This window comes from Hevea brasiliensis, chromosome 17, assembly GCF_030052815.1.
Source record: "Hevea brasiliensis isolate MT/VB/25A 57/8 chromosome 17, ASM3005281v1, whole genome shotgun sequence".
In the NCBI taxonomy this organism is placed as follows: domain Eukaryota; kingdom Viridiplantae; phylum Streptophyta; class Magnoliopsida; order Malpighiales; family Euphorbiaceae; genus Hevea; species Hevea brasiliensis.
In genome coordinates this window covers 8,470,449-8,495,119 of record NC_079509.1, presented here as the reverse complement: position 1 = coordinate 8,495,119, position 24,671 = coordinate 8,470,449, and the positions used below count along the sequence as shown (strand labels likewise).

Below are 24,671 nucleotides of genomic sequence, written 5' to 3'. Positions count from 1 at the left end.
CCTCATCAATGGAAAGTGCCAAATCCTTAGCAATTGGCAAAGCCGCTCTCTACAATGGGTGATAGCCTCACTCAATAAGCTGAAAGCCAAATAATATTTTTCATAATTCTTCTATTTATAGTATTAATTTTCTCAATCCTAATCTAGTTAGGAGTTTCATTCAATTTAGAAAAAAACACTAAAATAAGAGTTTTATTTTATATAGGAAATATTCTTCTATCCTATTGAGGAATATTTCTCCCACTCAAATTAGAAAAATGTCTCTCCAAATCCCATTAGGATTTTGAGTCATAATTCTAATAATTTGTATCAAATTATTAGAGTCCAAGTCCAATTGGAATTAGAAAGTATAATTAATTTAGAAAGTTTAGTAGAATTTAAATTATGAAGTTTAATAATTAGAGTTCTAAAAGGATTGGGTTTTAATGGCCTATATATATGAATAGTTGATTGGCCATTATATGAAATGAGTTTTGTTTGAGTGATTTTAAGGATGAGAAAAATAATTAGTGGTTGTAATTATTTTTTTTTATAGTGGATTTGTTTGGTGAAGTAGGCTTACACCGAACAATGTTAAATTTTGTATTCTTTATTTAGTGTGATTTTCACAACAAGTGGTATCAGAGCTGTGGTTCGAGATGTCAAAGATGGTAAGCACAAAATTTGAGGTGGAGCCATTCGTTGGGAAAAATAATTTCAGTTTATAGCAAAGCACCGTGAAGGATGTCCTTGTACAATAAGGATTAATTAAAGCATTGAACGAGAAGTAATCGGTGATCATAAAAGGTGATAATTGGGAGGAGCTTCAACAAAAGGGTGTGAGTACTATTAGATTGACGTTAGCCCTAGATGTGAAGTACAATATCTTGGAGGAGACTTTGCCAGTTGTTTTTTGGAAGAAATTAGAGAGCCTGTGTATGTCAACATCACTCACAAATCATTTGTATTTAAAGAATGAGTTGTACCAACTCAGAATGGATGAATGTACTAATGTGAGGGATTACCTTAATATTTTTAATAAATTGATTACCCTATTATCTAGTGTTGGTGTGAAGGTTGATGAAGAAGATAAAGCCCTCTTGCTTTTAACCTCTATCCCACACTTTTATAAAAGCTTGGTGGCAACTCTAACAGTTAGAAAGAAAACTTTAAAGGTGGAGGAGGTTACGCAGTTATCTTGGATGATGAGAAGTTTAAGAAGACATATGGTAGCAATGAAGATGGAGCTTTTGCTGCTGGTTCTAGTCAGTGGTAGAAGCAATCCACATGGAAACAATTGGAGAAGAAATAGTAGATCGAGCTCGAGACCACGAGTAGACCATAAAAATAGAGAATGTTACTACTTTTATGAGAATAGTCACATTCAATACTATTGTATGAAGATAAAGGAAGATCTTACAGAGTTTAAATAATTCAAGAAGAGTCGCAAAAAAGAAAAAGGAGGAACTATTATAATTGCAATGGATGATAGTGTTGATATTGAATGTTTGAATGTGGATGATGATAAGGAGAAAGCAAAAGATCCATTACAAGATGAGTGGTTAATGAATTTTTCTTACCCATTCCATATTTGCTCAAAAAAGGAGTAGTTTAATGTGATTGAAGAGAAGAAAGGAGAAAAAGTAAAGTTAGCCAATGGGAACAAGATAAAAGTTGAAAGTGTTGAAGAGTGAAGATCAAACTGCATGGTGATTGTGTAAAAGTGTTTGATGAAGTGAGGTATGTTCCAAAATTTGAAAGGAATTTAATTTTCTTAGATAAGTTGGTTTCTTTGGATTATGGGTATTCAATTTATGATGGAGTCATGAGAGTTAGACGAGGTGCTCTTGTGATATACAAATTGAAATGAAGCATACTGATTGGAAGAATGCAAGTGGAAGCAAGAGGCAACATCAACAATCAAGAATGCAAGGAAGTACCCAAGAGAAAAATTGACTTTTGCATAACTTGTGAAGACTAATTCCATTTGATTTGGAGGTGGAGATTATTAGAGTCCAAGTCCAATTAAAATTAGGAAGTATAATTAATTTATAAAGTTTAGTAGAATTTAAATTATGAAGTTTAATAATTAGAGTCCTAAAAGGACTAGGTTTTAGTGGCTTATATAAATAAACAGTTGATTGGCCATTATATGGAATGCATTATAGAGAGCTCACAAAGTAAAGAGATGTGTTGAATTCTGTAAGTTTTGTTTGAGTGATTTTGAGAGTGAGAAAAATAATTAGTAATTGTAATTATTTTTCCTTGATAGTGGATTTGTTTAATGGAGTAGGTTTACGCCGAACCACATTAAATTTTGTATTCTTTATTTTGTGTGAGTGTGATTTTCACAATAAAATTATTATTAATTGTGGCAAGATCTTGGTATACACCTTCTGAGGCGACTGAATAAACGATCGTCGGGATCCCATCATTGAGGTTTTGGGATGGACCTTTGGCATTCTAATTTTCATGAACGGTTTCTACAGGTAATGTTGTATTTTTTACCATTGCACGTTTGATCTGCACTCACCACAACAATTAATGACTGGGGCTTCTGGAGAGAGTAGAAGTCTGCCACTTGCAAACAAAGAAAGAGTTTAGAGAGGATCCCCAGTGCTAGCTATGGGTCCATTCCCATAAGTTAATAAGAGAGCAACAGGAATCATATGCCATCACATACCTGTTAGACACGCAGAAGGCCACTTTCCAATAGATTTCTACTTATATGATAATCTATTAATCCTAATTCTATTAGGATTTAAAGGCTTTAATACAACTTCCTCGATGATAAAACTTTTTTTCGATAGCTGAGCCCTTTTCATATCCTGCTCTTAGCAAGTGACATCTTTTTCTGCAAAATGTCGTAAGTATGAAATGAGAGTGTCCTGTCACCATTCTTCTATTGTGTAATGGAAAATATTATTGAAATGCCAAAAATTTTTCAATCATGTGGTACACATGCATATCTATTTCAGGTCACACTGGAGAAAATTCACGTAGGAACTTGATGACTATGGGGAAGTGGTTGAATGATGGGCGCTTCTGAAAGCTGGTGTGATATGTACAATCTTCTTGTGGCCTAATCGGCGTGGCTATGTAAGTTACTGGCATTCCTACAAGCCAATGGTGGGGTTATCTGCAATATTTTTGCAGCTGAATGGGGTCATTCGTTCTTCTGGATTCTTTATGTGCGTGATACCTTTTATACCAAGTGAAAAATTAAGCAATGAAAAATCCTCTTGAAACAATCTTTGGAGGCGAACATGGCAAAATATATTCTTCTTGCCATTCTCAAAGTATGATGATCTTAATATTCACCTGTTGGGTTTCTCTTTGGCTTGTAAAGCCCACTAATCTATGGACAAGAAAATGGAAAGGAGCTGAAGATAGCGCTAGATCTACTCTATTTGGTTATTATGGTTGGTGCTCATAAACATCATCTAGATGTGTTATACTTGCTACTAAATCACCTATTTCATATTTGTAAATACAAGGACTTTTTCCTTTAGTAGCTGCGAACTTAAGATCAAAGGCTGTTCCAAAAGCAAGGAAGTGAGAGAACCAGGTTCGATAGGACTTGGAAGAGCAGATAGGTTCTTTGTGAAAGAAAAAGACTAGGCCCCATGTCTAAGAGCTTTCTCCACGAAGGCAAGTTGGAACTGATTCAAAGCAAAGTTTCGAGGGGCTGAATCCCCTATAAAGTAATAGAATTAAGCATTTAAATGCTCATTCTCACTAAAAAAAATAATGGATTCTCGATTGTGACTGTGAGCACTGCTATAAATGCTAAACCTATATTGAATGCATTGCAGGTCTTGACTTTCCTGTGTACACATTTCTTGTAATTGCTCTGGCTATAATTGAACTTGTTTACTTGAATTTGCTGTCGAAGGGAGCCACTATGAACGTAATATATTTGGGCACTTACATCATCGTTACTGCTAACTATACTAAATTATCACTAGCGATTCTTGTAGATGATAGAAAACTAATGAGTACAACTACTGGCTTCTCAAATCCTGTGATATTAACAGCTTTGTGGGTATTATGTCTAGCATGGAGATCCTGGTTGTGTTCTTCTTCATACCAGCATCTTTAATGATTACTAAATTATCACTAGCGATTCTTGTAGATGATAGAAAACTAATGAGTACAACTACTGGCTTCTCAAATCCTGTGATACTAAACAGCTTTGTGGGTATTATGTCTAGCATGGAGATCCTGGTTGTGTTCTTCTTCATACCCCCATCTTTAATGATTTCAAAAAGTTTATGCCAATCAAATCTCTGAAATTGAATGAGTTATGATGATTCTAAATAAGATCTGGTGGATTTACAAAATAAAGAATATTAACCTTCCTGGCGTTGACCTATATTTTAGATGGCAACTCAAGTATCTGAGACTGGCAACCCAGTTTAAGTTTGCAAGCAGAAGCCTGCCTGGCTTTGCTTCTTCCTCCTATTTGAAGGGTAAAATTACTCCAACTTTCCTACCTTCTTTCCCTTTTCTTTGTCCCATATATATATATATATATATATATATATATATATATATATAAACCACCATGCAGCCACCATGTTCAACTGCGTGAATACGCTCAATATGCAAAATGACATCGTTTTGTCCTTTAGCTTCATGTTTTGATCATTTCCCATGCATCATTCATGCATGCGTTGAGATACTCTTTCATAGTTGTAGCATGCTTTTGTACCCTCCCCTTGACTTCTTCCAGCACTTCTTTTATTCCCACAAAATATTCCCTTTTCAAGTCATCACAATTGACTTTCAAGCTTTTGTCCCTGTTTAAGCATCTTCTTGCACACTAACTAGTCATGCTCCTTGCATCTTTGGCTGCTATACTTCTGTACCATTTAAAGCATCTCCTTTAACCCTGTGTCACTTGCATGCTGTGATAGTGTGTTCTCCTGTTGGCATTTTCATTTATTGTTGGTGCTTCCATCTTCTGAACTTTTCACTTTCAAACCTTTCATTTCTAAAGTCCAAACTATTGATATCCACTTCTACTTTGAAAGTTTATACTCTTGCATTTCAAACTATTGGTAGTAAAGAGCAAAAGAAATTTTTTTTTCCTTTGTTGGTTTGTGAAATTTAAAAAGATGCCATAGGTACACCATTATTTGACTTCTTTCTTTCAAATTTTCTTTTTAATTTTTTATATATTTCCTGTTCCCATTCTATAATTTTTTTACAATCTCTTTCATTCTTTTTAGTTTTTTTTTTATCATAAAATGCTTCTTTTTATTGCAGTATTCTGGGAAAAAAAACTCGAGTATTAGGTATGAACTTTTCTAGTGAATATTGTACATCCTATTATTTTGTAATATTTATTTGTATTGTTGTGATGGTGTTTCGTTCGATCAATGTAACATCACCCATTCATTATCTTCCCTTTCCATTTTGTGCTGTGTATGTTTTTTGTGATGGATTCTTAAAGGGAGCTGGATTTGTGGATATTGATATGCGTTTAGCCCCCTGTGGAGGTGGGGCGTGAGGCGAAATATCATCCATTAGAATTATATAAAATGCACCAGGTAATGCCCAGGAAAGATGGTGGAGTCACAATGGTCTCACTTAAGTACCACCTCCTTAGACAGCATTTTCTAGACATGCACTTCATACAATCCTAATAGAATCAAACCACTGGTAAGTACCGTCTTCCCATAACACTACCACGGTACTAAGGATTTATGCCACAAAGGCATAGATAGACAGGAGTCGCCACCCGGGTAATAACCGGGACATATTCAGTGTTTCTTCCGAGGGTCATGGATGGCAACTTACTCCTTGCAGAGTTTCCACAACCGTCGTTACCATAGCCCAATGTCTAGGTTCGGGATAGTGGGTACGTAAGGGGAAGGTGTTAGGCACCCCTTACGCCTGGTCTAACCTCGTTAATTCGAGTGCCAGTCCTCTACTAATGTTTCTAGAAGTCTTGTTTATTATTCCTTTATTAAACTTTATCCTAAAAATGCAATTCTAATCCTACACACGCAAGTAATTCACAAAAGGATTGTTGTTTACACACAATTTTCATGCACAAGTAATTCCTATCTATGGGGTTGCTAATTATTTAAATGATATTTACCAGATGACTAAAATTAATTTATTATTGAGAATTTAATTCACAAACAAATTCAATTTCAAATAACCATACGTTTCTATTTAACATAATTAATTAATTTTCACCAAGTTACCCTAAGGATAATTAAACTAAGTTAATTATGTACATGTGTAATTTATTCTAATATCACATAAGGCCCAAACAATCACAACCTAATAAAGATTTCTAACATGCAAATTTATTTTACAATTACCAAGTATTAAATTAAATTTATTTACATGCCAATGTTAGTTTAATTTACAAACAAGATTAATTTTAATTTACAAAATATTTATTTAAATTAATTACATGCAAAAGTCAGTTAAATTAAAAATAAAGTTAATTTTAATTTACCAAATAAAAGTTCTATTATTACTACAATTTCATGCCAATGGTTATTCGAGAAGTTTAGAGCTACTTACCTGTTGGTAAATGCAGTTGCCATTGGGGCAAGCTACCCTTAAAAAAGGGTCTTCTCTTCTAGTATGGCAATGATATCCCAAGCTTACTCCCGTTTAGCTCCATATAAGCTCCACGCAAATGCCCTCTTTGGTACTTACCTTAGGGCTACTTACCAATTTTGTTTGTAATAAAAAATAAAGGAACTAAAGAAAATAAAAGAAATAAAGAAAATATTAATAACAATTTACATTGGATTCTAACTCTAGTCTCCTAAAGGGTTAAGATTCCTAATTAGTTACAACTACCTAATGGTCTAAGTCTTCTAACATGATCCAAACACTTTATAACACTTCTTGAATTAAAAGAATACATAAAATAGATCAAATATCAATTAAAACCTAAGAAAATACAAGAACATGCATAAATATACAATTTTCAAATTCTGGCAGATTAACAGTAGCAAGAAATTCGATTTTTAAAAATAGTTAAACATGCCTAAAAATCATAAAAAAAATTACAGAAGATAGCCTACATATCATACAATAACATAAAATTTATAAATCAAACAAAACCCTAGCCGAATGATCTACATAAATCGTAACTCTTCTAAGTGACAGAATCGTACTACTTTTTTGTAAAATTCATAACTCATTAACCACAAAAGATATGAATGCAAAACCAATTGGAAAAGATTCATAAGATTCTGAAGTTAATTTTAGACACTAGATTTGCACAAAAATATTAAGGAACAAGGGAGATATGGGCTCCACAAGTCGGATATCCTGCAAATCAGATTTTACAGGAACCCTAACTTCAAACAGCCATAACTTACAAAATATTAAAGCTTTTTTAGTGATTCTTGAGCCTAAAATTAATGGAATTTCGTGTAGAATATGAATATAATTTTTACAAATTTTTTTACAGATTCAGAAAATAAAGAAAAATAATAAAAATACGAGAGACAGAAACTAAACATGTGCAGAGTTGTGTATCCCCTCAAATTAAACATGATTACATGATCAATATGAACGTATAAAATAAATTGAAGACAAAGAGCATAGAATTAAAATATTGTGTGGCATAGATCTTGAATCTTGAAAAGAAAACAACAAAAACTGACCTTCCAGAAATCTTGTATGAAAATCTTCTTGAAGAAAAGAAAAAATAAGGAAAAACTCAAAGAGTCTTGAATATCTCCAAATTTCCTGTAGCTCTGAATTTTCTCTTCCTCTTTCCTTTCATCCTCCTCTCTTCTCTTCTCTAGTAGGGTATTTATAGGGTTTTGGGAGAGAGGTGTGATAGGGTTTTGAGTCTTAGGATGATAAAGTTTAGATGATTTAAACAACTACAATTGCAGAGTTCGAATAAGACTGGGATATGGGTGAGGTGTTTCAACCAATAGGAAGACAGGAAAAAATGGAAGGCACCAATAGGGAGTGAGGAAGAGAGTGGGGTCAAGGAGGAGAGAGATATTTTGTTATTTTAATTTTTAGAAAATAATTAAATGGGTCCCATTTAAAATTCCTAACTAGGCTTTCTTAGGCCCATAGAGCCCAATTAAACTTAATTAGATCCATTTAAGAACTACCCATATTAAATTTAAACAAAATAAAATTTTATTTAAATTTAATTAAATTAATTTCCCCAAAATTTTATTATTATTTTTATTTTTTTCAAGATCATGCCACGGAATTAATAATTCAGCTCCATGCCTCCAATTACATCTTACAGTCATATATAATTTTTCATCATCGGGTTTCCCACGGCCTCAATGCACATACTCATCACAAAATAAGGGTCTACACCCCCAGATAGAAAAAAGGGAAGAGAGAGAACATTCATCCTTCAGAGAGAGAGAGAGAGAGAGAGAGGCAGATAGAGAGAGAGTGAGATAGAGAAGGAGTTCTTTAAACATTTAAACAGCTAAAAAATGAAGGATAATTACACCATGGATATTTGACAAGTTAGCTAATAAAAAATATCTTCCTTTGAACATTAGAAACATATAAATATTTATTTAATATTAGGGAGAGAGAGAGAGAGAGAGAGAGCTAGATATATAGAGAGAGAGTGAGATAGAGAAGGAGCTCTTTAAACATTTAAATAGCTAAAAAATGAAGGATAATTATACCGTGGATATTTAATAAGTTAGCTAACAAAAAATATCTACCTTTGAACATTAGAAACATATAAATACTTATTAATATTGGGGGGAGAGAGAGAGCATGAGGTAGAGATAAAGGTAGAGAGAGAGTTTTTTAAACAGTTTAAACAACTAAAAAATGAATGACTAATTGCATCGTGAATATTTGATAAATCAGCTAATAAAAAATACATTTCTTTGAACATTAAAAATGTATAAATATTTATTTAATGTTATTTTTATGCAAAAAAATTTATAGCTTAAGTTGCTTGAACAATTCATTAAAAAGTCTTATAAATCCCTTCAAATTTTAGATATGTCTTGAATAAGTGAGAATAATTTTTTCAGGTGTTTTATTGCTATTTGCTATTTCTTAAAAAATTACATAAAGTTTTAAACTTCCATCCAAAAGAAGAGCCACATTTGAATCTTTGAAAAATATTAATGAGCTACATGGATTGATTAAATGAATTAATAACTTACCTAATAAATTTTATTGAGTTACCCCATTGCAAAGTATTATAAATCTTTTTTTAAAAAAATCTCTATGTTTCTAGATATTTGGTTTTTAAGCTATTTTTAAATCAATTAATAATTAAACTAATAAATTTTATAAATTTAATCCATTACTAAGCATTATAAATTGTTTTGAAAAAAATCACTTTCTTTCAAGATAATTGGTTTTTAAAATACTTTTTATATTATTTATTTGTGTTTTTATGTTATTTTGTAATGTCTTTTTTTTTTTTAGAAAATTATTATTATTTGTTTTGTATTGCTTTTTTCACCGTAATTTTTGGTATTGATGAGCTGAATGGAGTGATTAAATGAATTAATAATTTGCCTAATAAATTTTATTCATTTACCCCATCGCAAAATATTATAAAATCTTTTTAAAAAAATCTCTACCTTTCCAAATATTTGATTTTAAGCTACTTTTTAATCAATTATAATTAACCTAATAAATTTTATTAATTTAATTCATTGCCAAGTATTATAAATCCTTTTAAAAAAACATCTTTTTCTTTTAAGATAATCGGTTTTTAAAATACTTTTTATATTATTTATTTATATTTTTATGTTATTTTGCAATATCTTTTTTTAGAAAATTATTATTATTATTTGTTTTGTATTGTTTTTTTACCATAACTTTTTTTAGTTTTTGTAGTAATAAATGGTATTTTAAATGTTTTATTGCTATTTAATCTTTTATTATATAATCTATTAAAGAATAACAGTGAGAATGATTTTTCTAGGTGTTTTATTGCTATTTACTACTTCTTATACAATTACATACGGTTTTAAACTTCCATCTAAAAGAAATATTTTTAATATGCAATTTAATAAATAAGCAACATAATATTTATATATATTACTTTGTTATTCAAATATATTTAAAATTAATAAATTTAGATATCATATCCGTGGCTAAAAAATAAATTGCTTTTTAACAAGCAATAAATATAATTTAAATTTTTATTTACACAAAATATTTAATCTCTATTACTTTAAATATAACAAAAAAAAATCTATAAACTACATAATAAAATATTTTCTTCGATTATTAATATTTTTTAAAATATTTATAGGAAAGATTTAAATCCTAATTGCCTCAAACAGACTATAAAAGAGTATAAATGTTATTCTAAAAAATACAACCATTAAGATAATAATTTAACATATACAAATTAAAATTAATATCATTATTAGTATATTATTAAAAAATATATTATTTAATTTTTTATTTTTTAAATTCGTATAAAAAAAAAAACTGCGGGTATATCACTAGTGTTGATGAAACGATGTCCGTTATAATAAAATGCAAGGGAGGCTGGACGAGTTCATCATATGGTATGGCATGATAAAAGCAGAATTAGATTCAAATGCACATGAGCTGCATACCTACAGCAATTGAAGACCCTTATGGGCCTGCCTCACTGGACTTCCTAAGGTTAATTTGCAAGAAGTGGACTGAAGGATACAATTTCAGATTATCAGCACAACTAAAAATCTTTTGCAGATATGACAGCCTAGTCCCGATAGCAGGCTGAATTGGGATAGCCCCACTTCTGAGCATCTTAAAGGAAATTGCTTCTGTCCAAAGCAGCAGCAAATACAGATTCCCCACACAAGTGCAGCTTATTTATGTAGTGAAGAAGTCCCAAGACAGCCGCCTGTTAAGCTCAATTTCTTCCATGCTTGTGAACCACTCATCATCTAAACAACTGAATCTAAAGCTGAAAGTCTTTGTGACCCAAGAAGAGAGGTCTAATGCAAAACTAAAAGAATCATTGAATGATGCATCCCTAGTACAAACAGTTAACTTCTGCACAAAATGCTCTACGCAGTAGAGGGACTCCAAAGTCCAGTTTGGATGGCTGCTATAAATGCATTAACATCCATTTTGTTTTTCTAATCTGTTTAGACCACATCTTTGTTTCCTCGGGTACGAATGGTGATACTGCCTACGAAAAGATAGTTGTTCGTCCTGAAAAGGTCCCTAAAGAGAAGACTTCATTAGTCGTTGATCTACTTCTCGTAAATCGTTCGTTTTTTTTTTTCATTTGAAGGAAGTTATCTTCCTTCATCATAGCTATAACATGCAGCACATTTTTGGATGGAAAAGGCTCAAGAGAGAGATTCCTCCTGTCTCCCAAAAACAAGGCAAAGTAACGGAACCGAGTTGAGTGGAAATAAGAAGTGCTGTGGAACAAGAAATCCATTTTTGGAGGAAGGCCCAACTTCCAATGTACTTATGATCTTTAATTATGGCCTATTTTCTAACATGCTGTCCGTATAGATATATATATATTCTCCAGGTTTCCAAATGGGTTCTGGGTTCCTGCTTCCAAAATGTTCCCATTTTGTTATAGGATTATACTGAAATTAGAATGTAGAAGATGCATGCTTGTAGCTTGTGCAATTTACCAAAAGCAGGAGCTAGTATGCTTTTTTCCTTCCGGCATTGCACTCCCTAATTAATCCTAACGTGCGGAAGGAAGCAAGTTTGAACGGTTCTGAGGTAAATTTGCTACTGTGGTGGTGTCATCTGATCGAGGCAACTTGATATGGAGTCCAATTGGAAGGAGAGGAGACTTGCTTTGAAATGAAATGGAAGGTCTAGGGGTGTGCAGTTTTCGGTTTAAACCGAAAAATCGAACCGAATCGATTAATTCGGTTCAATCGATTCGATTTTAAAATTTAATCGATTTGGTTCGGTTTATAATTTTGATAATTTCGATTAATCGGTTCGGTTCGGTTATTTTCATAAAAAAAATCAAAAAAACCGAACCGAACCGAAATTATTAATATATATAGGAAATCAAAAAAATTGAATCAAATTGAATCGAATCGAATTGAATCGAACCGAAATCAAAGAAAACCGAACCGAACCTAAAGATTTTTGTGTTTTGATTTCTAATTTTTTTTGTTTTTATGTTTTTATTATTTAGATTTAATGTTAAAAATATAAAATTTTATAAATTTCGGTTTAATCGGTTTAAAACCGAACCGAACCGAAATTTATCAATTCGATTCGATTCAGTTTTCTCTTATCAATCGGTTCGGTTTAATTTTTAAAATTTTCGATTTTCGATTTTATCGGTTCGAAACCGAACCGATCGTATGCACACCCCTAGGAAGGTCCTTTCATAATAACTCCTAAATTTAAGTGCTATTTGGTGCATGTTGTAATTTTCAGTCCAGACATGGGCAAAGTTTGCGTGTCATGTCTGAAATCAACCTAACAAAGCCATGTTCCGTCCTTGTCAAAGCGGGCACCTCGTTTATTCTCCGGTGAAAATTTACCCAACCAAAACTGGCGGACCAAGCACAAATAAATTCCAAAGACTTATGAGACACGTAATAAAATAGAAAATCCATAAATGACGGATAAGGATTATCTCGCCACATGTAACACTAAATCAGATTATTGGTAGGGGAAACCATCCAGGAATATGAATCCAGACGAGAGGGATTACATGTTCAGGTAACAACTAATTCATTTGTCCACTTTTGCAAAACGTCATTAATATACTTGGCCTGTTTATTATTAGATTTAATTTGGAGTTAGAAAGAGCTTGTATTAGTAGCTGCCATTCTAGATTTGACATGAAAATTATCATTACACGCAAGAGAGTAGTATTACACATCTAATCTAGGTGTTTCGTTGCTCTTTGGCCCACTCTGAATTATGCTTCAAATTCAATTATACGAATGGCTCTCAGCTGGTCATCAATTAAAATTCAATATTTTCATTCGAATATTATACACGTAATTGGAAAATTAAAATGGGGTGAGTGCCAAAATATACGAAATTATTAAAAAAAAAAAATCAGTGGCATACCGTCAGTCAATGCTGGCTCGGAGCCACTTCCCGACCACCGTCATCATTATTGTCTCCTGTAGCACCCCGAGCCAAGTCACTCAACAATTCCGCCGGCGCAGCCGCCACATCCTCCCCCACCAAAACGGCCACCACCTCTTTCATGCTAGGTCTCCTCTGGGGATCCGGGTGGCAACATGCCAACCCAATCTTCAATACCATCTCCATCTCCTCCACCCCGTACTCCCCCTGTATCCTCTCATCCGCCGCCTCCACCACCTTCCCTTCGACATACAATTCCCTCACACAATCAATAAGCACCCTATCCTCCTCTTCATCCCGCCCCATCTCTATCGGTCTCCTACCGCTGGCCACCTCTAGTATTACTACTCCAAAACTATATACATCACTTGCCGCCGTTGGTACAGCAATCGTTGCCAGTTCAGGCGCCAAGTATCCCAATGTTCCCACTACTCGCGTCGTGTTAGGTACTTCATTGTGACTGTACAGCTTTGCAAGACCAAAGTCTCCAAGCCGGCCCCGCATCTCCGAGTCCAACAATATGTTGCTCGATTTAATATCCCTGTGTATCACCACTTGGTCCCAGCCATGGTGAAGATAGTTTAGCCCTTCGGCTACATCGGCGAGGACTTGGCGGCGTTGTTTCCAGTTCAAAAGCTTCTTCGGCTTGTTGAATATGTAACGATCGAGACTGCCATTGGGCATGTAATCATAGACAAGCATGAGCTCATTGGATTTTCTGCACCAGCCTCTCATTTGCACTAGGTTCTTGTGTTGGAGCCTACCCATGCTCGAGATTTCTGCCATGAACTCTCTCAGGCCTTGTTTGGAGTCGTGGTTCACACATTTGACTGCAATTTCCGTGCTGTTTGATAGGGTTCCCTTGTATACTTTACCAAATCCTCCAGAACCCAGGAGCTCATCTTGGGAGAATCCGTTTGTGGCTTGGCTTAGCTCTTCATATGAATATCGATGAGGCCAGTATTCACGCTCCCAATCTTCGATCTCATCCTCTTCTTGATCTTTCAACTTCTTGTTTAGCCAGAACCTGTAAAGCCCAAAAGAAAGAATAACTACAAAAGCAGAACAACCAATCGTAATCCCAGCGATAGCCCCAGCTGACAAAGAATTGGACGACGATGGTGGCAAAAAAACTGGCAGATTTGTGGTGTTAATATCTCTGGCTAGCCCTGTGTCATTGAAACTCCAAGCCAAAATCCTTTGTGGCTCAACCCAAGTCGTCTTGGAAGCTGAGAATCCCACATACATCTCAGCAGAAACATAATTAGCAATAACAGGATTTTTATAATTGAGAGTAGGCGCAGATGGACGAGAGACACCAATAGGCGCAACTGTCACATTTATCTCAAAATTGGGACCATCAAAGTCAATCCAGGCGTGAACATTCTGCCCATTGTTCATAATTACCGGCACAAGACCTCCAGAGGAATTATAATATCCAGCAGGTGCTGTCTTGGTAGATTCAATATTATTCAAATCAATCCCAATATGATTCCCATCAGGGTCATTGAATTCCGGATTCTGCCCCGTATCGAATTCGATAGCCAGAAGTGGAGCCTGAGAAGATACAGTCGCATTAGAGAAAAGCCCAAAATACTGACTAGCGAGAGCATTAGGAGGGTCGGTCCAGTTTGAGAGAACAAAGGTAAGGCCAAAGCCTGGACTTGAGGCGATCTCTGGCAGTACAGAGAAAACGAATGAAGTGGAAAAGGAAGACAGAATAGTGGAGTTCTGGGTTTGTTTCATTTGAATCCTTGTTGGGTAAAAGGCACGTCCCAAGGAATACTGGTTGGTATCGTTGGTGAGCAGGATGACCGAAGAGTCCACCCGGGCATCACCTCTGAAAATAACGCCGGGGGCCGTAGCATTGAAGGAATTGAAGAGAAAGTCGACGGAAAAACAGGGATAGACCAAATAGAGGAGGAGGAGGAGGAACTGAGGCGGCGGCCGCATCTCATATAGATGCCGGTGAACGCAAGAAAGGTAAGAGGAATCGTGTGTTGGGATAATGAGAGTAAATAGAGGGGTCAATACAGATTATATTAAATCGTACAACGATATCAGTCATCGTTCGTACTGTTGGAACCGCCGGTCTTCAGCCACCGTTTCGGAAAAGGAAAGGAAGAAATTTGTGATGATAAGGTAGGTGGATTTTGACGTGGCACGTGTTGCATCATCTATTATTAACGTGCTATCTGTGTTGACAAGTCCACTGCATTAGCTTTTTTTTTTCTTGTATTTTTTTTTGTATGTACCTTTTTTTCAATGATTCTGCATTTCTATTCCTACTTTTACTCGAAAAATTAGCCAAATTTATTTATTTAATATTTGATTTAATTTTTTATTCGTTAATTCGATTTGATTATAAAAAAATTAATTTTTAATTTAATTTTAATTAATTTAATAAAAATTAAAATAATCAAACCTATTAAATTTATATATATATATATATATATATATATATATATATATGTAATGCTATTGTGAATCTCTAAAGGTTAATTTAATTGTCAAGTAAGCCTGTAAGATAAGAGAAGTGATGAGGTTAATGATTTATTAGTCAGTCACTTTGACACCCAAATTAGATATTATTGAACGAAGTGAATAGTTGAATAATGAGAGTTTAAGTAATAATTTTAATAGAGTAAACATACATAATTAATAATTATTTCTCATATTTATAAATTATAGACTAAATAGTTATTGTAACTATCTGCAATAATATCAGATATTATATTGATTCTTAGTCTAGGTTGCCCGAGCACAACTACGCTCGATCTGAGTTATCCAAATAATATTTTATTTGGTCAAACTCCTTAATCAAATGATGATACTTTGATTATTATGTTAAATTTTTTATCCAAACATTAATTATTTGACTCAATTTTGGACAGATATAATCAATATGCTATGTCATTTTATCTTCATATATTCCAACTTTCTTATTTAGCCTCAAATGCTCAGGCAGACCTCAATCTCTTTTTTCCACCATATCTCCCCCTAAATCCTCCTTTCTCTACCATAGCCCTTTCCACAGTCTCTCTCTCCCTAGTCTGCTTCTTCTTCTTCTTCTAAGTGTCTCTAGCTGTAACATCCTCTCTGTACGTGTTCTGTACGTTATGTTGCTCTGGTGACCTAATGTCAGTCCGAGTAAGTCAGGATGTCTGGAACTACACTTCGGTGATAGTGAACAGACATATAATGATGAAATGAATAAAAAGAAAATACAAGAAAAATAAAAAAAAATGAAAGAGAGAAAATGAAACTAAGTTAAATGAGCCTAAGATCTAAAGAATAGGTGATCGTGACCGGGAAGGCCGCTGTTGACCCAAGATCATGGGAACCCTCGGAATTAAATTTTGGGACGTAAGTAAAGGTTTATTGAAATATAATTGACACTAAAATTATCAAAGAAAAATTAATAAATTAGTATAAAGAAAAAAGAAAAATCGAGAAACAGACAAAAATCGGTGTTACCGAAAAATCGGGAATACAACCCGAAGAGGGGCATTTTGGTCATTTGACATCAAGAGTTGCCTTTTGACCTCAATGTCCATTAAGAATAAATGATATTATACTTTGAAAATGTCATGAAAAATTAAAATGAGATACATTATACGAATAGTATAAGAAATGGGGTATAAATTGAATAATTAAAATCTTAACATATAAAATAATTTAATTAAAAGTGAGTGGAGCACTAAGGGGTATTTTAAACACCTAAAGGACATGTGTATGTCCACAAAACAATTTAGTTTCTGCATTATATTCTCCAGCCGAAATGAACCTCCATGGAACCACCATTGCCGCCCCACATGCAAGCTCTATTGGTGCATGATCAAGCCATCATTTCCACTTGAATTCTTCATTAAAACTTGCCTACTCATCTTGGGAAAGATATTGGGAACAAGAAAAATAAGATTTGGTGAAGTTTAAAGGAAGCTCCAAAAGTGTAAGTGTCCAAATCTTCTCCCTAGCTTTAGTAAACCTTGTGTTTAGGTTGAGGTGAGTAATTTGGTGAAGAGAAATGAAGAAAATATTGAGAAATGAACTTGTCCATTTTCAGCAGCCATGAAGGTTTGTTGTATTTGAGTTTTGCTTACCTCTAATAAATGGGATTTAAGGTTGATTAACTCAAATAGAAGTTGTAGTAGGTTAATGTCCAAGTATGTGCATGTTAGTGATTGAATTAAGGGTTTAAAAATTGGACTTTGATGCTTTGGCAAACTGGCATATTTGGCAGCCTATAATATCATGAATTTGTGTGTGTGAATATGAAGTTTATTAATAAAATATGATGGTGTTGAATTGTGAGCAGTTTGTATAATTGCCATGGAAGTGTATGTGTAATATAAGTGTTGATGTACATTGAATTTGGGTGGATGTAAATGTTGAATTTTAATGGGGTATTGTGTGCATTGAGCACTTGAATGTTCTGCATAAAAATGCTTATTGGAACTGTGTACAACATATATAAAAGTACCATGATTAAATGTTAAAGTATTGGGAGGAGGAGGATTGTCAAAATTAGAAATGTGATATTTAAATGCAGGTTGCGTATGTTGGCAGCACCTAAATTAGGTCATAAGTGCAAAACTGTGAAACCAATTGGTATGAGGTCAATGGGGGGGTGAAACTAGACACCAAATAGGCCAACTTTCATGTAGAAATGTTGCCAAAATTCTGCCTAGAAACTGACCTTAAAAATGACCAAATCCGGAATGGCAACCTTGCAAACCCAGATTTTTGACTATATGAACAGTTATCATTATGATGATCATAACTCACTCAAAACAGGTCCAATTGACCTAAAATTTTTAGCATGGATAGCTTAGACATAGAGCTACAATTCTTATAAAGACACCAAAACCCAGAAATATCCAAAACCAAGTCAAATAGCTTGCAGAAATTCTGGTACCAAAACTGCCAGAACTACATGTGACCTAAAATGGACCAAATTTTGCACTAAAGGTGCAATCTGTCCAGTTTTAGTTAATTGACCATATCTTGGTCTATACAACTCAGAATGACCTGAAATTTTGCCCAGAGTGTAATAAGATATAGAGCTACAATTTTTCTTCTTTGACCAGAAGCTAAAAACCAAGAGAAATAGGACTTTAAGCTAGACAAATCTAGCACACAAAAATTGAGAATTTGACATTTACATACAATGATGCTTGAAGTAATTTGGCAATGAATGCCAACTTGTAAAAATGGTAAATTGCACTATATTGGCAGCATATTGAATTACAATTTGTGACATGTTGATGCTAGAATCAACTTATCCATAATACCTAAAAAGATCAACATATGCATTGACTTGTGAATTACATAATAGCTAGTAAACTCTAAAAATTGAAGAATTAAACAATTAATTTAGTTTGCCTAGTTGACTAGTTTGGATAGGTTGGCATGCCAATAGGATTCTGACAGCTGTTCTGTAAATGGCTTTACGCCATACTGTATTTTTATGGCATATTATGCCGCACTGTGACTTTAATAGCCTACGGCTATACATATTGTGTTATTATACTTGGCTTGTCGCCAGATTGACTATATGGCTTTTTAGCCACACTGTTTGCACACCGGGAGACACTTTGTGAATGATGGTTTGACGGCCCGAGGTACTAGGTACCCAGTGCCAGTATCTCTGTTTATCCAGTATGGTCAGTGTATAGGCTACACCGGCAATTAATTTAAGTATTATTAAATTCAAATAGCTAAATCTAGTCTTCTGACATACAGCACCACCAAAATTAGCAAAAATGAAAGGTTAGCAAATAAAAGTAGAATCAACAACTGCAAAGAATATCGATATCATAAATTCATAAACAATTGATTTATTTTATTTTAGTGTATATTACTTTATATTTGGCACCACTAAGCAAAATTGCTTAGCGCGTTGCTTTTGTAATGCATAGGTATTAGAGATACAACTGGGGAGCCCAGTAGACCTACGACCAGGTGAGACATCAGATTTGCACAGAAGTCCAAAGTCATCTGCACTGCATTGCATACATGGTAGGACTTAGGATATCTTGTATTTTGTACTTCTGTTGTATTTTTGAAATTTGGCCCTGTATTTTGTAATATTATGAAAGCTCTAAAGTTTATAATATTTTGTACATATTAAATAACATGGAGATTTTCTGGATATATTTAAATTATTATGGACTGTATTATGGAACTGTTTAATGACTGTGAAAGTCTATTGACTTTGCTGAGAAATCGAGACTGTGAAATAGTTGAGATTTTGATATTATCATATTGAACTGTTTTTAACAGGTTTAGAAGGATAGTTTGTTCGAAATACAGATGGCACCTTGCCAAATTTTGATTACTATTTTTGAAACACTGATTTTATTAAAGTATGAAAATAGTATCAGTATGATATGAATATTGCATAAAAGACTTATTAAAATCAAATTGAGTTCAGAAAATGAGATAGTCACAAACTAGGTGCTCCGGCACACCGTGTAGTACGCCTTGCTCTGCTACACTGTAGACGGGTGAGGGGTATTACATTTAGTGGTATCAGAGCACAGTTTAGGCGTTTTTGGACCTAGATAGATTGCATTTCATGCATTGCATTGTAAGTGTTAAGATGACTCTAATGCAGATCTTTTGATTTGTTATTTTGATCAGAATATGGATTCCACATCGCAGAGAGCGGTAGATGAAAAGGTGGAGAGTCATGCTCCATCTATGACTGAACCAGGAGACAGGAGGGAACCTGCTCCACCAGTACCAGATGCACCAGCCACATTTCAGCAAATGGCTGAGTTCTTTAGACAGATGGCAGGAGTTATGCCACCACCACCACCTCCATATCAAAAATCTCATATGGAGAGACTCAGGAAGTTTGGAGCAGTGGATTTTCTAGGCAAAAGGGAAGATGATTCTGTCACAGCTGAAAACTGGTTGGACAAAACTGGAAGAGTCTTGAAATAACTTCATTGCACTCCAGAGCAGAATTTGGAAGCTGTTGTATCACTACTACAAGATGATGAATACCAATGGTGGGATACAGTAACTACTGAGGTGCCACCAGAATAAATAACTTGGGATTTTTTTCTCATTGAGTTTAGAAAGAAGTATGTGGGCAGTGTATACCTGGAAGAGAAGAGAAGGGAGTTTATTACCCTACGCCAGAGACAGCTGACAGTGGCTGAATATGAAAGAGAATTTGTTAGACTGAGCCGCTATGGGTGGGAAATAGTCCCTAATGAGGCAGAGAGATGGAAGAGATTTGAGGAAGGACTCAATGATAACATTAAAGTAATTATTACAGCCTTGGGGATTACAGAGTTTGCTAAGTTAGTGGAAGCTGCACTGAAGGTCAAAAAAATTAGAATAAATGAGTAGAGCAGAAGGGACAGATAATAGAAAAGAGGTCAGGGTCAGACCAGTATATCTTCTGCCCCTAGTAAGAAGTTCAGAGGTTCGCTTACTCAGAGTTTCAGTAGAGCACCAAGTCAGGGTCAGTCACAGAGGCCCAAATCTTAGTTTGCACCGAGGAGAGGCCAGTCCATACCTTCAGTGGCTAGCTCTCTAGGGACAGGATTCAGGGGACCAGCCCCAACAGTATCTGTTGCTTGCCCACAATTAATGCCAAAAATGGCATAAGGGTGAATGTTGGAGGATGATAGGTGCTTATTTACGGTGTGGGTCTACAGACCACCTAGTTTGAGATTGTCCTCGCAGAACTGCTACATCTACTCTGGTATCAACTGATAGGCCTGCCCCTCCAGCTCCAAGGGGTAGAAAGCCAGGTAAAGGCGGCGAGACTTCCATGAAACTCATGTCAGTGCGTGGGGAGAGCAGAAGGTAGAAAGCCAGCCAGAGCCTATGCTATAAGGGCATAGGAGGAACAGGATGCTCCAGATGTTATCAAGGGTACGTTCCTCCTCTATAATACTTTTGTGTATACATTAGTGGATCCTGAATCTACTAATTCATATATTTATATCAAGCTGCCCGTAGAAAAGGGAATACCAGTAGAGGAAAGTGACCAAAACATCCTGGTCACAAATCCGCTAGGCCACATTATGGTAGTAAACAAGGTGTATAAGCGCTGTCCATTGAAGATTCAAGGAAAAGAGTTCTCAGCAGACTTAATCGAACTGCCATTTCATGAGTTTGATATGATTTTGGGAATGGACTGGTTATCCCATCATCAGGCAATAGTAGATTGTAAATTGAAGGGAATCTCTCTGAAAACTGCTAAGAACGAAGAAATAATAGTTGTGGGTGAAAGAACAAATTTCTTGTCCAATGTCATCTCAGCTACAGTTGCAAGGAGATGGTTAAGAAAAGGGTGTGAAGCCTATCTGGCACACGTGGTTGACACTAGGTAGGGTAAACTTAACTTGTCTGACATACCCACAATAAGGGATTTCTCTGAGATATTTTCTGAGGAATTGCCTAGTTTGCCACCAGAAAGGGAAGTTGAATTTGCCATTGAGATTATGCCGGGTACAACTCTGATTTCAATTGCTTCGTATAAGATGGCACCTGCTAAATTAAAAGAGTTAAAAATCCAGCTGCAAAAATTACTAGACAAGGGGTTCATACATCCCAGTGTGTCACCGTGGGGAGCTCCAATACTGTTTGTAAAGAAAAAAGATGGGACACTGAGGTTATGTGTTAACTACCGACAGTTAAATAGAGTAACAGTGAAGAACAAGTATCCGTTGCCTAGAATTGACGATCTATTTGATCAGTTGAAGGGAGCCAGTGTGTTTTCTAAGATTAATCTCAGATCAGGGTATCATCAACTAAGGGTTAGGGATGCATATATGCCTAAGACTGCATTCAGAACCCGGTATGGGTATTATGAATTCCTGGTGATACCATTTGGGTTAACAAACGCTCTAGCAGCATTCATGGACCTTATGAACCGTATCTTCCATCCATACTTTAGATCAGTTTATAGTGGTCTTCATTGATGACATCCTGGTGTATTCCAAGGATAAAGCAGAACATGATGAGCATTTGAGAATTGTTCTGCAGACTCTAAAAGAGAAGAAACTGTATGCTAAATTATCTAAGTGTGAGTTCTGGTTGAATGAGATTACATTCTTTGGACATATAGTATCAGTTGAAGAGATTAGAATGGATCCCAAGAAGATTAAAGCAGTGATGGAATGGAAGCCTCCTAGAAATACAACTGAGATCAGAAGTTTCTTGGGGTTAGCTGGATATTATAGAAGATTTGTAAAGGGATTTTCCCTGATAGCTGCTCCAATGATCAAATTACTACACAAGAATATGAAATTTGACTAGAATGACAAGTGTCAAGCCAGTTTTGAGAGGTTGAAGGCTATGTTGACAGAGGCACCAGTGTTAACACAGCCAGTGTCAAAAAAAAAAGACTTTATAGTCTACAGTGATGCCTCACATAATGGGTTAGGGTGTATACTCATATAAGAAGGGAAAGTGGTCGCATATACTTTCAGGCAGTTAAGGCCACATGAAAAGAATTACCTTACTCATGATTTGGAGTTAGCAGTAATTATCTTAGAATTGAAGATATGGAGGCATTACTTGCATGGAGAAAAATGCTACATATACACAGACCATAAGAGTCTGAAGTATCTGCCAACCCATAAGAAACTTAATTTGAGACAGAGGCAATGGATTGAATTCCTGAAAGATTATGATTGTGTGATTGACTACCACCTTGGGAAGGCAAACGTAGTCGCTGATGCCTTAAGCAGAAAATCTATTGTAGCATTAAGATCTCTGAATGCCCAACTCTCCTTAACTCATGACGGAGTTATTTTGGCTGAGTTGCAAGTGAAGCCGAATCTGTTACAACAGATACAGGATGGGTAGAAGACAGATGAGAAATTAATGGCTGTTATGGGCAAAATCACTGAGGGAAAGGAAACTGAATATGAAGTGAAAGGAAATGGGTGCCTGTACTATAAAGAAAGAGTATGTGTACCAGATGATAAAGAGTTGAAAACCAGTATTCTGAAAGAAGCACATAACAGTGTATATGCTATGCACCCAAGAAGCACAAAAATGTACCATGACCTGAAACTTCGATACTGGTGGCCGGGTATGAAGAAGGACATAACTGACTATGTAACTAGATGCCTGATATGTCAGCAAGTCAAAGCAGAATATCAAGTTCCATCAGGTTTGTTACAGCCTATAAACATACCTGAATGGAAATGGGACCGAATCGCTATGGACTTTGTGAGTGGTCTACCTCTCACTCAGAAGAAGCATGATGCAGTATGGGTGATTGTGGATAGGTTGACCAAATCAGCACATTTTCTGCCAGTTAGAACTGACTACTCACTGGAAAAGCTAGCAGAATTGTGCATTAGTGAGATAGTTAGACTACATGGAATTTTACTTTCCATTATATCTGATAGAGACCCGAGGTTTACATCTAGATTTTGAAAGAAATTACAAGAATCCTTGGGCAGACAACTCCATTTTAGTACGGCTTTTCATCCTCAGACGGATGAACAGTCAGAAAGAATAATCCAGGTAAAATTTGAAACTCATTGAGTTATTGTAAATAATAAATTAAACTGATAATGATAATAATAACCGAACATATGTGATAGGTCCTCGAGGATATGCTGAGGAGTTGTGTTATATATCCTCTGAGGAGTTGTGTTATTGAGTTTGAGAGAAGTTGAGACAAATACCTTCCACTGGCAGAATTTGTATACAATAATAACTATCAAGCTAGCATACAAATGGCACCCTATAAAGCACTGTATGGGAGAAAATGCAGAACACCTATATGTTGGACTGAATTGGGTGAAGATAAGCTAGTGGGGCCAGACTTAGTAAAACAGACAAAGAAAAAGGTGAAACTGATAAAGGCCAATCTGAAAGTTGCCTCAGACCGACAGAAATCTTATGCTGATTTAAAAAGAAAGGACATTGAGTATGAAGTTGGCGAGAAGGTATTTCTCAAAGTATCACTGTGGAAGAAAGTGTTGAGATTCGGGAAAAAGAGAAAATTAAGCCCTAGGTTTATTGGCCCATATGAGGTTATTGAACGTGTGGGACCAGTAGCCTACAGATTAGCCTTACCACCTGAGCTGGAGAAGATACATAATGTGTTCCATGTCTCGATGCTCAGAAGATACAGATCAGATCCTTCACATGTCATCTCAGCAGAAGAAATTATGGTACAACCTGATCTGATATATGAAGAAGAACCAATTAAAATCTTGGAAAGAGAGGTAAAAGAACTCAGAAATAAAACAATTCCACTAGTGAAAATCCTATGGAGGCACCACAACACAGAAGAGGCAACATGGGAGAGCGAGGAGACAATGAGACAACAGTTCCCTCAGCTCTTCACATCAGGTAAATTTTGAGGACGAAATTTTTATTTAGAGGGGAAGAGTTGTAACATCCTCCCTGTACGTGTTCTGTACGTTCTGTTGCTCCGGTGACCTAATGTCAGTCCGGGTAAGTCAGGATGTCTGGAACTACACTTTGGTGATAGTGAACAGACATATAATGATGAAATAAATAAAAAAAATACAAGAAAAATCAAAGAAAAATGAAAGAGAGAAAATGAAACTAAGTTAAACGAGCCGGCACCGCGGCGATGGGTGACCGCATCGGGAAGGCCGTTGCCGACCCCAGGACTGTGGGGAACCCTCGGAATTAAATTT

General features: G+C 35.3%; 1 protein-coding gene and 1 pseudogene across 1 annotated transcript; one reads left to right on the top strand and one right to left on the bottom strand.

Annotated features, from left to right (window-relative positions):
• Positions 1-3,245: 3,245 nt before the first annotated feature.
• LOC110642583 (ferric reduction oxidase 8, mitochondrial-like) lies at positions 3,246-11,414 on the top strand (annotated as a pseudogene).
• Positions 11,415-12,855: 1,441 nt separating this feature from the next.
• Positions 12,856-15,222, bottom strand: LOC110642590 (L-type lectin-domain containing receptor kinase S.1). Its single transcript, XM_021794690.2, has one exon. It carries the CDS (start codon positions 14,965-14,967, stop codon positions 13,000-13,002), a length of 1,968 nt encoding a protein of 655 aa, XP_021650382.2. The 5' UTR covers positions 14,968-15,222; the 3' UTR covers positions 12,856-12,999.
• Positions 15,223-24,671: the final 9,449 nt, after the last annotated feature.